At 38.2% G+C, this 15,674-nt stretch overlaps 1 protein-coding gene across 1 annotated transcript in view; it reads right to left on the bottom strand.

The window, feature by feature from the left end:
* Positions 1-15,674, bottom strand: part of OSBPL11 (oxysterol binding protein like 11) — a 43,224-nt gene that overhangs the window by 8,727 nt on the left and 18,823 nt on the right. Inside the window, exons 4-9 of the mRNA XM_074828677.1 lie at positions 15,417-15,496; positions 14,216-14,398; positions 9,928-10,129; positions 5,821-5,966; positions 3,652-3,792; positions 1,169-1,667 (exon numbers count right to left, since the gene is read on the bottom strand). Coding sequence (XP_074684778.1) covers positions 1,169-1,667; positions 3,652-3,792; positions 5,821-5,966; positions 9,928-10,129; positions 14,216-14,398; positions 15,417-15,496 — 1,251 coding nt within the window. The remainder of the gene's footprint in view (positions 1-1,168; positions 1,668-3,651; positions 3,793-5,820; positions 5,967-9,927; positions 10,130-14,215; positions 14,399-15,416; positions 15,497-15,674) is intronic.

The following is a 15,674-nucleotide window of genomic DNA, read 5'->3' as shown; positions in this document are numbered from 1 at the left end:
TGTTTTCCCTCCTTATGTTACCTCTTACCCTATCTGAAGACAGGTAGCAGAGATAATTCTCCTTACCACACCCCTCTGCCAAGATAAATCCAACTTTCCTGACAGTAGTTTTTGCAATAAGTGTCAAGAATCACATAAAAAAAAAGTAACATTTTTCTTTGGGTTTTAAGATTCCTATTAAAAAAAAAAACCACCACAAGATCTACCTCTTACTGTTACAAGAACATAGCATGACAACCGACTGCTGCCTGCATCACCCCATGCCTCTGTAGCACATTATCACTGTGCATCTGATGTAAGTATGGAAAACATGAGAAATTCTGAGAAGTTATTACATGATTTGAGAAATGGCCTAGAGGAGGTATTAACTTCAGAAATTACCTGGTATGGCCAAAGCACTGAGATGTGCCTTCCACATCCCCTGCCATGCTCATTCACTTGTCCAGTACGTAGTTTACATGCAAGTGCCTGGAATCCCCAGTTACTGGGCAATACAAACTGGGGACACGGAATGGGAGATGCTGTCTCATCTCCTGCAGTAAATACTAGTACTAAAGGGAAATTACAGTTTAAGGGCAGTTACCCTTCTCCGTCACTAAAGGATCCAATTTCTCTAGTTAAAGAAAATTAAAACTTGCATAGTAAGATACATGAAGTGCAATATGTGCAAATGCAACAACACTTCTATTTAATAAATGTTTGATGCAAATTAGTTTGTCCAATGCTTTGGAAACATTCATAAATTCCAGTTTACATCACAGTAACTGCCCTTTGGTTTAAAAGTCAGAATTTTATTTCCAAGTATAATCCTGATTTTTGGCAAAGCATAAACCTGTCTAGTTTTTCCCCCCATATGAAAACTTGCTGTTCATAATGAGAACTTGTAGTATCTTCTGTACTTTGTAAACAGCAGAAATAAAGTAAGAAATCACTGAAGGATTGTACATTGAGGCTTGAAGATCAGAGATTAGAGGAAAACCAGAAGTACATGGAAAAAAAAATCTGAAAACCCACTGACATCTGCAAGCAGATATTTTAAGTCTTTGAAACAAAACTACTAAGCAGTATTCATCTGTATTTCTGCCATAGGAATATAACATCAAATTTCCTATCAAACTAATATTTTAACAACCTTCTAAAATGAATAAAGGACAGAAGTTACACTTACCCTCACCAATCATTGTAACTCCTATTGACATTCCTAAGAATTTACTTTTTGTCCAGACGTGGGCATTGACACACATCTTTCTCTCTACACATTCAGCATAAAACCCTGAGACAGGAGGATGGTGGGACACTTGCTCAGCTACAAATTTTACTGTATAGTAGTCCAGGTCTGTTTGGCCTTCTGTATCTTTAGACAAAGTTACTTGCTCTGAGGGGGAGTGAGCAGAGAAGTTACTGCCAGCATCAGTGGCTACGTCACTCTTCGGCATCCTCCAGGAGCAGTGAAATGTTTCCCCAATGATTGGATTGTATGGTTTCTTTGCAATAGCTCCTTTGCGACCTTCGTGAAATGAAGTGAGATAATACTCAACAAAGCGGATCATCCTCTCCTCGGGAGTAGTGCCATTTGTAATTGCAATGAAGAGGTCTGGATGGGACATGAAGTCTGCATACATCTCCAACAATGATCGCTTCTCTAAAATAAAAGTGGGAAGAACCACCTGAAATAAAAGAAAACCCGAAAACTTTAGTAAGTAAAACAATGAGACGAGCATTTTTATAAGGGAAGTTCTCAGGTGGAGGATTCTGTATTGTTTTGGACACCACACTTTCAGACTGAACTTTCTGCCCTTCTTCTAAGATGTGAGCAGAAGTGATCAGAGGCCCCAGAAAAGCAATTTACAAGGAGAAAAAAAGCCCAGTAAGTACTATCAGGGCTAAAAAGGTTGAAAGGGACTAAGCATCCCTCAAAAAACATGAAAGAGCTGCAAAGAGATAATGTCTCTCACATGTCTGTGCAGGAGAAGACAAGCAGGAAGGAGCTCAAACTACAGCAAGGAAGGTTCAAAGCAGAGATTAGGAAAGGTTTTGTCTAATGGAGGGAAAAGCAGGAAAGTTACGTCAGTGCTCTTGAGAGCCTGCAGAGTCTCTCTGACCACAGCAACTAGGACAAGCAGCCGTGAGAAATAACATAGCATAGGTTGATCCCGTACCTCTGAGCAGAGGACCTTATCTTTTCCCAGTTACAATCAACACTCTAAAAAACAGCAGTCCTGTCCTTTGCTGGGCCAAGAGCAATGCTGTAGAGTAAGAGGCTGTGGGTATCATCAGTCTTTTCCTTCCCTGTAGTGGCAACTAACCTCACATAACTGTTGTTAAGAGCAACACAGGGTCTCTCAACCATGAGATCAAGACAGTCCGTTTAAATCAGCTGCATTCAAAGAGGTGGAGCACAGACATAAGGCTCTTAACAGATATACAAGTTAAGCTGAATACACTTGCCATGTTGTTGCAACACTAACCTGGAATGTTAAAGTTGCTTTTCATTTCAGTACCCATATATTTAAGTTAAATGTGATACCGACAACTTTGTTACCTGTTTTGAAGTCAGGCTTGTCGCATTTCAGTGCTTTGCCTGCTCTGAACTAAAGACAATTCTACACACGCAGCCAAAAGTCACCACTGGGAAACAGACTTGACAATTTGCTCCAACTAAGAGAAAAAGATAGACCAAATCCAGTCTAAATGAAATAATGACTTAATGAATTCCTGATTAAGCAGCAGGGGTTTAAGTTGGGCTCACAGGCAGCAGGGCCCATTCATACCACTATTTTTCCAAACTGTGAGATGTAAGCTCCACAATACAAGTGTTCTAGTGGCCAAGTAGCTAGTGCTCAAAAAACATAGCTTGAAAAAAAAAAAAAAATTATGATCCGTAATTCCAAGAGAGTGCTTTCCTCATTCTATTCCACTGTAAAATCCATTTTTTTCTTTAAAAGTGTCTAGTGCTTATGGTAACAAGTCTTTACTAGAATGAATTGAACATAAGCTGGTACCAGTCAGATTTTCCCAGATTTGCTGCCCAAGTTGTCTAGTAGCAACCGAGCGTTAATTTTTCAAAGCTGCTTGCTTTTGAGATCTGCACTGAAGTGCCAAACCCACTTCTCTCCAGTATAACTTTGTTCCTGCATGCTATAGATGTGGGCAAACACAGAAATAAGAATAGGACAGAGAGGCGTAAACAGACATCTGATAATGGGGAACCAAAAGAAAACTTTTCAGAAGCAGCATGAATACAGGTGTAGGGTTATGCAAGTTGTGTGTAAAGCATTATCAAATGAGAAAAAAGATCAGGGAAGGAAAGCAGAAAGACAAAAATATGAGAAGGCTGTCAAAAACAGCGTGGAAAGAGTAAAGTGCAAACACAGGAAAGAAAACAGCCCATTACAGGAAAGCCAACAAAAACAAAGTAGAAAACACAAAGAGAATGTAATAGAAAAGATATGGCCAGTTGCATTAAAGAAAATCCAGTCCCTCAGCATGTTTCACTTAAAACCTGCTATGTCCTGGGACATCGGATCTTGTGACCTGAAGTTGCTACAGGCCACAATTTCATATTAAACACAATACTGTTCAATACAGGAGTGGAGTTCAAAATGGCACTTCACTTTTACTGCAGCCAGTCTTCACACTTCAGTTACTTACTCTTGTTAAGTCCATGCCAAGCTTCAGCTGAGACAAGAGATGCAAGATAACACTGCGCTGTTCTTCCACCGCTCCTAGATCATCTTCTTTATCATCACAGATATCCTCCAGCTCCTCATCTGGATTTATTTCTTCAGGTTCCTGGGATAAGAGCCATAAACATCAGCTCAAAGATGTGACTGGCCAGACAATCTCCAAAAAGGACTTCATATTGTATTTAACTGTCTGTGTATGAAAAAAGACTAAATAAACCCCTGCAGAGAGCTGTGTGATGGAATCTACCCCTATGATAAACAACAATTGAAGAATATAAAGGGACATTAAGATAACTCAGTGCAGATTTCCGCTAGCGGACTCAGGTTAAGATTTCTCACCACTTCTCACATGGGTCACAGGAAAAGAAAAAAAAGTTTAAAAGTAAATATGACCTGTTTGTCTGTAAGTTTTGTGAGCTAACAGAATGGCAAGCATCTAACATGTACGTAAAAACAGCGAAGGAAAAGCTAGCAGAAATTCCAACCACCTCAATAACTCCCCTCCACCTCCACACTACTTCAGGCTTCCCAGAGTTGCTATCATTACTCCAAAGGCTGTAGCAAATGGTAGTTCCTAGTTACTTGCTTACTGTCATGCCCGATGACAGGCAATCAACATATCTGCAGGCTAGTCTTCACAAGCATTATCAATGTTGCTGCTAGTGTCAATATGTAACAGTAAAGGAAAAGAGAAGAGTAGCTTGGAGTGGTTTTTATAAAAACAACAGCTAACCCCACACATACACACACCACACACACTGCTTGTCTGTTAATATAACTAAAGCACCCAGAAAAACTAGCAGAAATATTAATACCCTTTTAACAGCCTTCACCCCATAAGCAGAAAGCTGAATACTTCAGGCAGAAGGGATGGTGGTATTCCTAGGGCTCTGAGCAGCATCCTCCTGGGGCAAACAGCTGGAGGGAGGCAGACACCGAGGGGAGAGGCACTAAATGCCACAGGAGGGCAGCAACATCCATCTGCCTAAGCAAAGCTCTTTGTCCTGGAGCAGCTGCCCTAGCTCAAGGCAAATTTAGGAACATTCAACCACCAAAAGCAGGGAGCCAAGCCCTGACACAGAGCTCAAACCCTGACGAAAACTGCAGTATCACACAGGTGACTCCTCTCCAATGCTGTGCTGTTCTGCTATTATAAATAAGGGAGCTGAAAATATCCACGAGGAATGATGAGACTAGTCATATCCCAAATACAGACAATGATATACATTAAGCACTTGAACCATACTTGCTTAATTATTAGAAGGAAGCAATTAAATGATTTATTTGAAAGCTCCTGGTTTAATTTTTCTTTAAACTTAGTAGCAACTACTCTGATCCACTTAAAAAGAAAAATCTATAAACTATAGCAAGTGAAAAAAAATTTTTTTGTTTTGATTTTGCTGTAAGATAGCACAGTGTTGTTGCAGAAACGTACAACAGCACATTATCTCTTCACAATGATACAGTCTCATTCAAACAACTGTGTGAAACCAGCTAGTATAGAAAGAATATAATTATGATTTTCTAGCTTAGTTAGGAAAACATGTTCTTTATCATTATCCCTGATAGTATTTTACTTTAGTATTTTGCACTTCAAAGCAATTTTGACAGTTATAATGATACAGACTGCAGCTGTATTTCAAATACATTAAGCCATCCTGGAGTCAATTGATGAGAGTTGCTCAGATTAAGAAAAACAGATGGAGCAAGAGCTAGAAAAGAAAGACAGGGAGATTTAACAGCTGGACACTGGCAATTTCATCCTTCATCTGCTTAGGCAGTCCTTCTTGGGCCTATTTTGAGAGCATCATGAATTCCAGTTAGGTTTTTTGCACTTCAATATCCACTTGTTTTAGATCAAAATGCAAGGGAATACTGCCTATTTCAACACCTTGCATTACCATCCAAATTGGCTCCCTCCATTTGACAGCTAGTTACAGAAAGCAGCAAGAATTTATTGAAAAAACAAGGTAGAAAGTTTCATTTACTACAACTGTACTCCTTCTCCAACACAGTTAATCAAAAAGTGTGAGAAGAACTGGCATTAAATCATTTTCACATAATATGATTGAAATATTTACAGATATTCCTCAAAATAATTCCCCACAGAAATGGGACGTTCACATTACCTTACCCTTGTTAGCTGGCAGGGCTCTGCAATGGACTGCTCTTCTCTGACAGATGCTGGCTTGTTTATCTCTGCTGGGAAATTCTGAGCCGCTCCATTTTTGAAGTGGTTTGCCAGAGATATCTTCGGTTCCAGCCAACTGATCGTCGTTCCTGAAGCAAAAGAAAGTTTGCGCTGAAACTTGCTCATCCTCTGGAAGGTCAGTAAATAGCAGTTCTCACAAAAGAGCTTTTTTTTTTTAAGGAATAAGCTGAAAGCAGCCAATTCCTCCTGCAGCCAATCCCTTCAGCAGCCACTAAACAAAGGTGGTGCAATGAGACACCACCTTCAGTGATCATTAGCAGGAACACTGCGATTGGCGAGCTGTAATACATGCAACTTGGACTGGAGAAACTAGTTGGTGTCATGAAAGGTGTAACCAGACACTACAGGAAGAACCCAGTATCATGGGAACGTTAAGTAACCCTCACAATTTTCTTTAACTGGTACAAAAAAAGCCCACCATTTATCAGCTCTTCAAACCCAGCTCAGTTCTAGACTAAAAAGAGGTAAAGCAAAAAAAGTTTTGTTGCCAGTGTTTTCTCTGGAGAGGGTACTTGTCTTTTCTCAGCTGCAAAGAAGGCAAGCACACACTGTTGAATAAATAATAGTTGCTGAAAAAAAAAAAAGCTGCAAGGCTTGGAAAGCTATTACCCACTTGATGATTCCAGCATCTCTAGTTACCCCCGGCTAATTTATCAGAACAGATCGGTTTCCTCATTAATAATACAAATGTTCCATTATTTTTCAAAGCCTAATAAATGTACAGGTGACTCCAATCAGTATTTACTGAAGAATACACAAACTAACAAACCATCATGGCTGGGTTGCAAACACATTATTATTAGGAAATTATTAGGAAATCTGAGTTTCTACCACCACACAGCAGTTTCCAGCGCTTAGGAACCTACACTGAGGTGTCTGTTGTCTCTTCCTATACGATACACAATCCTTTATTTCCAGACCTCTATTACCTGGAACTAGGTCACATCCTCAACCACAACAAGCAAAGTAAGCTTAATTCAGATAAACAGCAGCATTTCCACCAGGAAAATACTGAGGCAGGAAAAAAGTCCACCTTTACTAAGGGGACAAGACAACTTCTTCTGCAGCAAGATAGCTCACTTTCAGCAAGTCTATTACTCATTAATCCATTACATATTAAGAAACAAGAATCCCTCAGCAGTTTAAGCTATTTAAACAAAAGTTTCAAAGAAGTCACAAAGTAAGATGTTCAGAATGTCACTGTCACACTTACCTTTTTGTAAAGGTTTTACTCATCTTTAAAACCTCTTCACAATAGCTACTTTTGAGCTGTAACTTTCAACACAATAATCTCTAATTGCATGTTCCAGGCTGCATTTAATCCACACACACTGCCTCTATATTAGCTTGAGTTTAACAAGTAGCCTCCCTTTTATACTCCCTATCAGCTACTTCTAAAATAACCTTATTTATTATTATTAAGTTCCGTTTAATTTTTGCTGTTAAATTCTAGGAGGGTTTTTTTAAGTGCTTTGAGCTACCAGTTGTGTTTTAATCTTTAAGTGGACAGGATACCACCTTAATACTTCTCCACTGGAAGATCACATTCAAATCTGCTCTTGACTATTTTGGGTAGGCACAAGTTATTCTCTTTACTTGTGATTTCTTCTTCCTCTGAAAGTATTCACCCCATTTTTTTTTTTTTAAAACAGCTGTCAGCACTTCCTCTGCTACAACACAGAGGTCTCAGTTTATAGTCTTCACTTTCAACATTTTTCTTCAAGAGTTGCAAATTGTTGTTGCAATTCACCTTTATGATAACGAAGTACTTTTTTTTAATCCAGTGCATTTCACCACTTTTGACTTAAATTTAGGAAAAGTTAACAGCTGCCACTTTCCTGTTCATCTTTAAGTATGTGATTTATGGTACACCTTGATGTACTATACATGCTACAGCTGGGGCAGTATTTTCACTTTTCTGTTATTTTTTTTGTCTTAGAGCAAACTGGCACTCTTACATAATTTCTAATCCTTGTTTTTTAAGCCTGACAAGCACTTTCGCAACACATTCTTAGCAGTCAAGTACCACTTTAAGAGACCCAAGAATACTTTTTTCCCCCACTTCATGTTTAATAAATTTATGTTGTTAGACAAGTCTCCTCTTCATCACCACTTCTTGCTGCACTTCACTCTAGCTGAAGCATGCTGACCTGCCTTTATGATCATAGGAAGATTAAACAGTGCTTGTATATATTTTGTTAGATAGAAGAGTCTGTATGTCAGATTTTTTTCTACATCATTTTATGTCTTCCTACACTTAAATATAGAAATGCCTCCTGCAGGCATTTGAATTAAGCCACAACCCTTTTCCTTTCTATATGAACTTCTGAAGCCTACCAAAAAGACTCCACCAATTGAACCAGAAGGAAAAGTATCCCTCCTGAGTCAGGAGGGGAAGCCTAAGCTACATGGATTTTAAAACAAACAAAAAAAAAACCACACACAAAGAAAAAAAGAAAAAAGCTCTTTGCAATACTTGAAAGGAACAAACGTATTACAGTGTTTCTAGAAAGGCCACACCAGTGGAAGAGTGGAAGGCTGCAGAAAGGCACATGCATTCTTTTAATGATCTGTTTTTAACTCTGGGCTCAGTAATGCATCATCCAATCTGCTGCTCCTCCCCCCTCCATCCATCTCTCTCGAATATCACCTGAAATCTTCAAGATTTGGACATCTTCAAGCAATGTTTTCGAATCTGCCATTAACGGGCAGATACCAACTGAATAGCAGTCAGATGAGATGAGCTTTTCCCTGCATAGTTTAAAAACTAAAAATCAACAAAAACGTTCATCAGAAAAGCCTTATCTTCTTCATAATTTATTACAGTGGTGCTCATTGGACACTTTTATTTCCCCAGATACAGTAATGAGTCAAAAAAACCCACCTTAGTAGCACACATGCAAAAATGCCAAAATAAAAAGACTTCTGATATGCATCTCCCACAGTTATGCATCAATAGGTAAAAAAACTCACAGAGAATAGGAAGAGTCCTTTCACTGTGAGTAACTCTGGGGTTCAGACAAAGATTTGGAGAGGTGCCATCCAGTTTTTCATTTTTAAAATTAAATTTTAAACTGAAATACAGCAAAAAAGTTAATTCACCTTATTCACATATTCTCTTTTAATGCCTGTGGGGATTTAAGAATCACGACTACTTTTATATAGTTTTAATACTTTTATACAACAAATTTTTTCATCTTAGAAGCTAAACTAATTACAGCTCTGAAATAATATGCACTGGCAAAGCAAGTACCACAAATATGATAGGAATATGGAAAAGATGAGATAAGAGACAACTTATGAGTGTACTTTGTGACATGCTTACCATAGCTACCGTATCTGTTGTGTTTTTGCTCACAAAAAGCCACATAAAAAAAAAAATCACAGTAAGATGCAAAAGAATTTAAACAGGAAAGAACACATTCAGTTCCACACACAAATTAGGTGGAATGATTCTGGTAAGCACCTACTTGCATAAAAGCGATGGATTGTGCAAACAAAGCAAGGTATTTGTCTGCTGTCTGTGAATGCATGTTATTCCACACCCATTAGCAGTAGGGTTTGGGGTTTGTGGAGTTTTTGGTTTGTTTGTTGGGAGTTTTTGGGTTGTTGTTGGGTAATTTGTGGGCTTATGAAAAGAGATTTTTTTTTTTTTTTTAACACCTTTAACCAATTTGCATTTGCTTACAAGTCTGTTCTGGCCTCAGAACATTACATACTAAAGGCAGCCTTCTTGCTGTTGTGCCTTATGTAATTTATTCTGTTGTGAGATGCTCCACAACAATTAGATGTTACATTTGTGCATCTGCTGCTACAGGTTTCTTGATAGAATTAAAAAAAATATATAATATGCATGGAATTATCCCCAACACCATCAAGTCAGACTCTGGAAAAATTCACAAGAAACCAGGCAGCCAGCAGTTTTGTCTGCCCTTGTGAAACTGGATTTAGTGGAACAAGTATTTTTGCAAGAAGGAAAGGATTCATATTTGTTATAGAGTTCTGCTCTTTGTGAGCATCTATACCCACCTGCTGGTAAGGATCCCTTTTGTTGAGAAGCATGTTGTAACTGGAGAATATGGAAACAGTCATTTAAGCAGTTCATGGTTGCCATGGAAGTTGCTTTGAGCATTAATAGGTCTTGATCCAAGGATGTAAGGTGACCGGAGACAGGAAGGCATTCTATGCTCCTGATCAAGTCTCTCTGCTGGCCCTCAGCCTGAGACATCATCTGTCAAACAAAACAGTCATTTATCAGGCGATGGAACTGTGTCGTGTCATACGTGTGTCCGTGCACACAGAGGATCCCAAATGATTTTATGATGGTAATAAAACTACAAGGTAATAGATGTATGTGAAGTTACTAGTACTTTTTTTTTTCTTGCTGCAGCTACTAAAGAGTCATTAAATGCATGATGAAATTCCCACGGCAATACACGGCACCTTATTAACAAGCAAAAGAATATCAAAGTGACTTCAAAAAAAGCAAAGAGGAATTTGAACATGACACTTGCTGCAGTAAATATCAAACACTTTCATGCCTGGTTGAGAGGGACAGGGTGGGGAAAAACCCCGCACACACTCTGTGTGAGGAGTGATTAAGCTCTGTGCTCTGCACAGCCTGCAAGAGGATCTATGAGGTACTACTATTGGTGGGTTCAAGATCTTTTCACTCCTACAAGAATAAATCCAGCACTTTAAAGGAAAAAACCTGTATCACTCAGTTTGGCTTAAACCATAGAGGACTCTCATTTACTGTCTGCACTGCTACCACACTTGGGATCACTATCTCACTGTTTACTTTGCAGAGACGAAAAAATAACAGCAGGATTTTCACCTTCATTATGTGTTCAAATTAGAACGTTCCTGTTGTCGTTGTCCCCCTTGCTCTCCCCAAAGCTCCTTTCCTCCTTCACACACCCCAACATCACAGAACCTGCAAGCACATTTGCCTGCCAGAAGTATAGCAGCTAAGCACATCAGCCATCAAGCAGCACACTGTGGTCTTCCAAAAACCTACGTACTTTCCTCTTTGTACTCAAAGAAGCAAAACATTGCCTGATTTTGAATCACAGGGATGAAAGCAAACTTCTGTACGTGCTAGTCCCTTTTCTGGGGAGCTACAAACAGCATTAATGTAACTGGAAAGCACTACTCTGCGATCATTACGTGTTCTGGCAGTTAAGTTAAATGTAAAAACAGATTGATTTAGCAGAGCAGGAGAATTTCTTTAAAGAATCTGAGATGCATTCATGCGTTTAACTGCTATGGCACTACTTCGTTTTTTAATTCACCAATCCTAGCAGTATCTTACTGATTTTATTTTTTCAGCACCTTTGTCTGCAATCCCTTCCAGGAACTGCTTTTAAGGTTTTATGCAATAAATACTTAGGCAATAAATACTTAAACAATATGTATCCATCCAAGTTCACGGTATGTGGTATTTGGAACATTTTAGGGCTTGGCGACATAGCATGCTATGGTGTGAATTTACAGAGCATTGGCTTTTTGGAAGTGGAGTTAACTGTGCACAGTCAGCCTTAGCATGTCCCAAGAGCAACAGGGCAGAAAGCTAGTAAAACACTTCGTTATATAGCCCTGCCTATGCAAACACACCAGCTGCTATCAGAACACGTGTCTTATTTTCTTCCAGTCGTGAATGCGATATAAGTCTTTGTGTGCAAGGTTTTTTCCAATAATTTGAAAAACTCTGCTGGATTTAAAAAAAAAAAAAACACACCACAGATAATTAGTTGACAAATCACCACAGTGCTTCTGGTGATCTTCACTCTTAGTAATTTACTATGAGGTAGCACCCAGGCACCTCATTCCAGGATCAGGGTAGACAATAGGACAAGCCATGCTATACTCAGCATTGAAGTTCAAATAGGCACATCTCCCCTTTCAAAGAACACACTTTGAACAGTCCTAAGTTTTTCCTGCTTATATACTCAGATTTGTAAAAAAAAAAAAATTAAAAAAAATTAGTGCCAGGGGACAAAAGCACTGTCATTAAAAACTCAAAATCTATCAGAAGCACACAGGCTATAGTTCTCACTTTGCAAACACACACACACACCTGCATTTAGTGCAAGTCAGCATAAAGATCCTCTTAGATCTGTTTTGCAAGGTATCCAAGTCAGCAGCATGACATGTATTTGGCCAAGAACAAGGGGAATTAGAAGGGAAATAGACTGAGAGAAGACTCAGATATAGTGCAATTCACAGGAAAATCAAAAAAGGTCACTACTTTGAAAGAGAAGCTGTTCTTCCCACAGCTTCTCAAACTGAATTTCAAGCTGTATCACGCTAAAGTGTAACAGGCATGCACCTGACCTTGAAGTATTTTAACCGTATCTACAAAAAAAAGTAGGCATTGTATCTAACAAGCGTTTTGGCTTCAAAAAGGTAAGCAAACTAACTTTGACGTTCAGAAAACCTACCATTACTGAGGATTCTTCATCTGTACAGGTCAAAAAATTTTAAGTTGATAAATAATCATGCGGTGTCACCAAATTCAGTAACAATCAAAAGTGAACATGAACAGCTTTCTGTGTTCTTTGCAATGCTAAGAAAAATGATTCTACTTTACTTCCTCCCCGGTGAGAATCCCAATTACAGGATGCAAGCCACTACTCCAGCTCACACCCTCTCTTCCTTTCTCCCTCAAATTTTGAATGCCATATTGCCATTTGGAAAGTTAAAAAGCCATTTCTGAAATATTACCTCACTTAAAGGTAGCTTCTCAAACACCAAAATACAGCAACAGATAAAAGAAAGAAAAACTGTTAAGAGAGCTATTAGCATAAATTCTGTAAATATTAATGCTATATTCTGTATTGTTGCTGTTTTCATGCAATAGGTAGGAAAGTGCAAGTACTGTTTAAGTTTACCATATGTTATAATTTTACCACACTAGTAAGAAGTTTATCACAAGTAAAAGGTACACTTCATGAATCAAACCGAAAAGCAACTACCTGTAAAACTTCAGTTTTAAAATTAATTTGGAAGACAAACTTCTCATTCAGAAAATAAAGCAGATGAACCAGCTCATAAAAAAAAACAGAAGCCACAGAAACGCCAGCTGAAGTTTTCCTGGGTACCTGACTGACTTCAGATCTCTTTGCATTAGCACTTTAAAGAGACTTCACTGCTATTAGAGGATATAAACAGGGTTGCAGAAAGTCATCTGCTGAACAGTCTGCTGTGGACAGAGAGATTCACAGCTCCTAAGGTCTAAAGAGGCAGTCACTTTTCCTAGCCTACTGAATAATTATACCACAGCACTTGATTTAAATCAAGGAACAATGACAATGGCAGCATACCATACCAGGGAAAGTATTTTCAATACCTATTTGCAGCCGCCCACTGATGAACTTACAACAATGCTCAGCCACATATTTTAAGGTTAATGACGTTCACATACAGAGCACCCCCTCTGTCCCAGTTTGTCGAAGCTCACTTTCTACTATTCATGCTTCCTAGATCTTTATTTGCTAAATTAAAAAGCCATCCATTAGAAACTTATTTTTGCCAATAAATGTATCACACTGCGCTAATTACACTGCTAATATTAAAATACTCATTAATATCAATACTACTAACAACCCAGGTTTGCAATTCAGCAACAAATTTTGTTTCAGTATTATCTTTAGATTTGCATGATCTACCCTGTTAAAATCAACCAGTAGTCAGGCCATTCCCTCAGTCAAGATGTAAAGGTAATTATTTCTGGGTTTTTTTTTCCAAAATACACTACACCTGAATGTGTAGTGAAAAAAAAAAAAGCTTCCAAATCGCTCATTTTATTTTGCTCTCTTTTCAGTCACATCCACCCCTACACAATTTGTCCACATGAGTTAGCATACCAAAAAGTGGTACTAGTATTCTTAAACATCAGTCAATGCTAATTGCTCCTCAGTCACAGGAGATACAAGTACAGCTTAGTCAGTTCTTCTATAGCTTGACATGGGAAGAAAACAGTGTACAATGTAATAGTATCATAGTATGTGATGTTATATTTCCTTAAGGATATTCCCTTGTCACCTGTAGTGCTAGGACTTGCAAGAATGAGAACGTGCAAAGTTCTTCTCTGAGCATCAGGATATTATTGCAGAGTACAAAATTCATAGAACATACACCACATACTTCTACAATTAGCCAAGGCAAGTTACTTATTCTCACACACCTTTGCAATAATAGCTTAGGACATGCTATTGACAATATATCCAACTAAGAATAGCAGGTTTCTTCCCAATCCTACAAATAACAGGACAACTCTTTTGAAAGAGTATAAGATAATTTAAGGCATACAAACCTCTCTAACATCTACAAGATGATCTGGCTGCATAATAGGAACTCTTTTTCCAGTTGGCAATCTGTGATGTCCAACATTAAAAAAGGAAACTGCATTTTGACTGGGTCTTCTTTGCACACCAGGAGAGTTGGCACTTCCTTGGGATGCAAGAGAGAAGCTGCGAGATTTCAGAGGAGGGTTGTTCTAGTGAATAAATAAGCATATTGAGAAACATTTACAATTAATTCCTGATAACCAGCAAATATTCTAATTTGAAAGACACAGCAGAACACTTCAATTCTTAGTTTTTTTAGAGAGCAATGACAGATGACAAAGCTCTAATAATGTATTAGTAGCAACTGCTAAATAAATATTTTGCACTATCTGCTGACGGTTGCCCTGTTTATAGTCTAATTATGAACAATCTGTGAAATGAAATTGATCAATACATATCACTTCTGACTTGAAAATTAGTCCTCGATCTGCAACAATACTAGAAACTGACTCCTAACAGATCCTGCAAGGCTAGAGCTCACACTTAAGAGAATGGGATTTCATTTAGAACTATTCATTGAACTTATCTCTTACAACAAAGCCAGCAACAAGATGTTGATCAAAAGCAAGGTTTTAGCCATGTATCAGAATAGATGTTATGGTAATCATGAGGTTCTATAAAATACACTACATTTGCAACCACCACATGGTTAACAAATAGAAGCAACAACTCTCAGATGTAACGTTGAGGACTTGCTTCCCAAACATGGGAATTCATCCTAAATATATTTGTAGGCTGTTGAGTGGTTTTAGGAAAAAAACACTGTAAAGGGTAAAAAAAAAAGTAAAGCTCAAAGAAATGAAAGGGCTTCAGTAACACTGATGACCTGTTTCCTCATCCATTAAGAAAAAACTACTGGACAATACTAGGCTAATACTCTGATCTTTCAGCTCTGCCTCCTGCTCAAACACCAGCTCACCAGTACCTGCTCAGGGAGGACCATTCAGCTCTTCAGAGGCAAATGGACTTCGGTTTGTTTCATTCCTAAAGCATATTTCTATTACAAGTCAGCTACTACTCAGAAAAATGTTTCTTGACATAAGTTTCAAGCCCAACCACACACCCTTTTGTAGTATTTGTCTTCGATAACAGGATAGTTGTATTTGCAACTACTAACACCACCAGCCTAAATTATTTTTGCCCATGAAAATATCAGTCATGCAATACCTTTCCAATAGCTTCCGTGTGATGCTGTGTGCATATCTGTAGCCTGCTAACCCAGTGTTGCCGTTCCTTAGCATCAGTAGCTAATAAAAGCAAACCAAAAGGATTATGTAAATTAAGACATTTCAAAGTATGGGCAAAAAAGACTGCTTAATTCTTTAAAATATTCACAAGACTAACAGTGCAAAGTGTTATTTAATTTAAAACTTGTTCAGCTGACCTGTAATTAACTATAACATTAAATCAAGTTCAACATAAATG

This window comes from Strix aluco, chromosome 6 (assembly GCF_031877795.1).
Source record: "Strix aluco isolate bStrAlu1 chromosome 6, bStrAlu1.hap1, whole genome shotgun sequence".
In the NCBI taxonomy this organism is placed as follows: Eukaryota; Metazoa; Chordata; class Aves; order Strigiformes; family Strigidae; genus Strix; species Strix aluco.
Note: the sequence above shows the minus strand (reverse complement) of the source record. Positions and strands in the feature narration are given on the sequence as shown.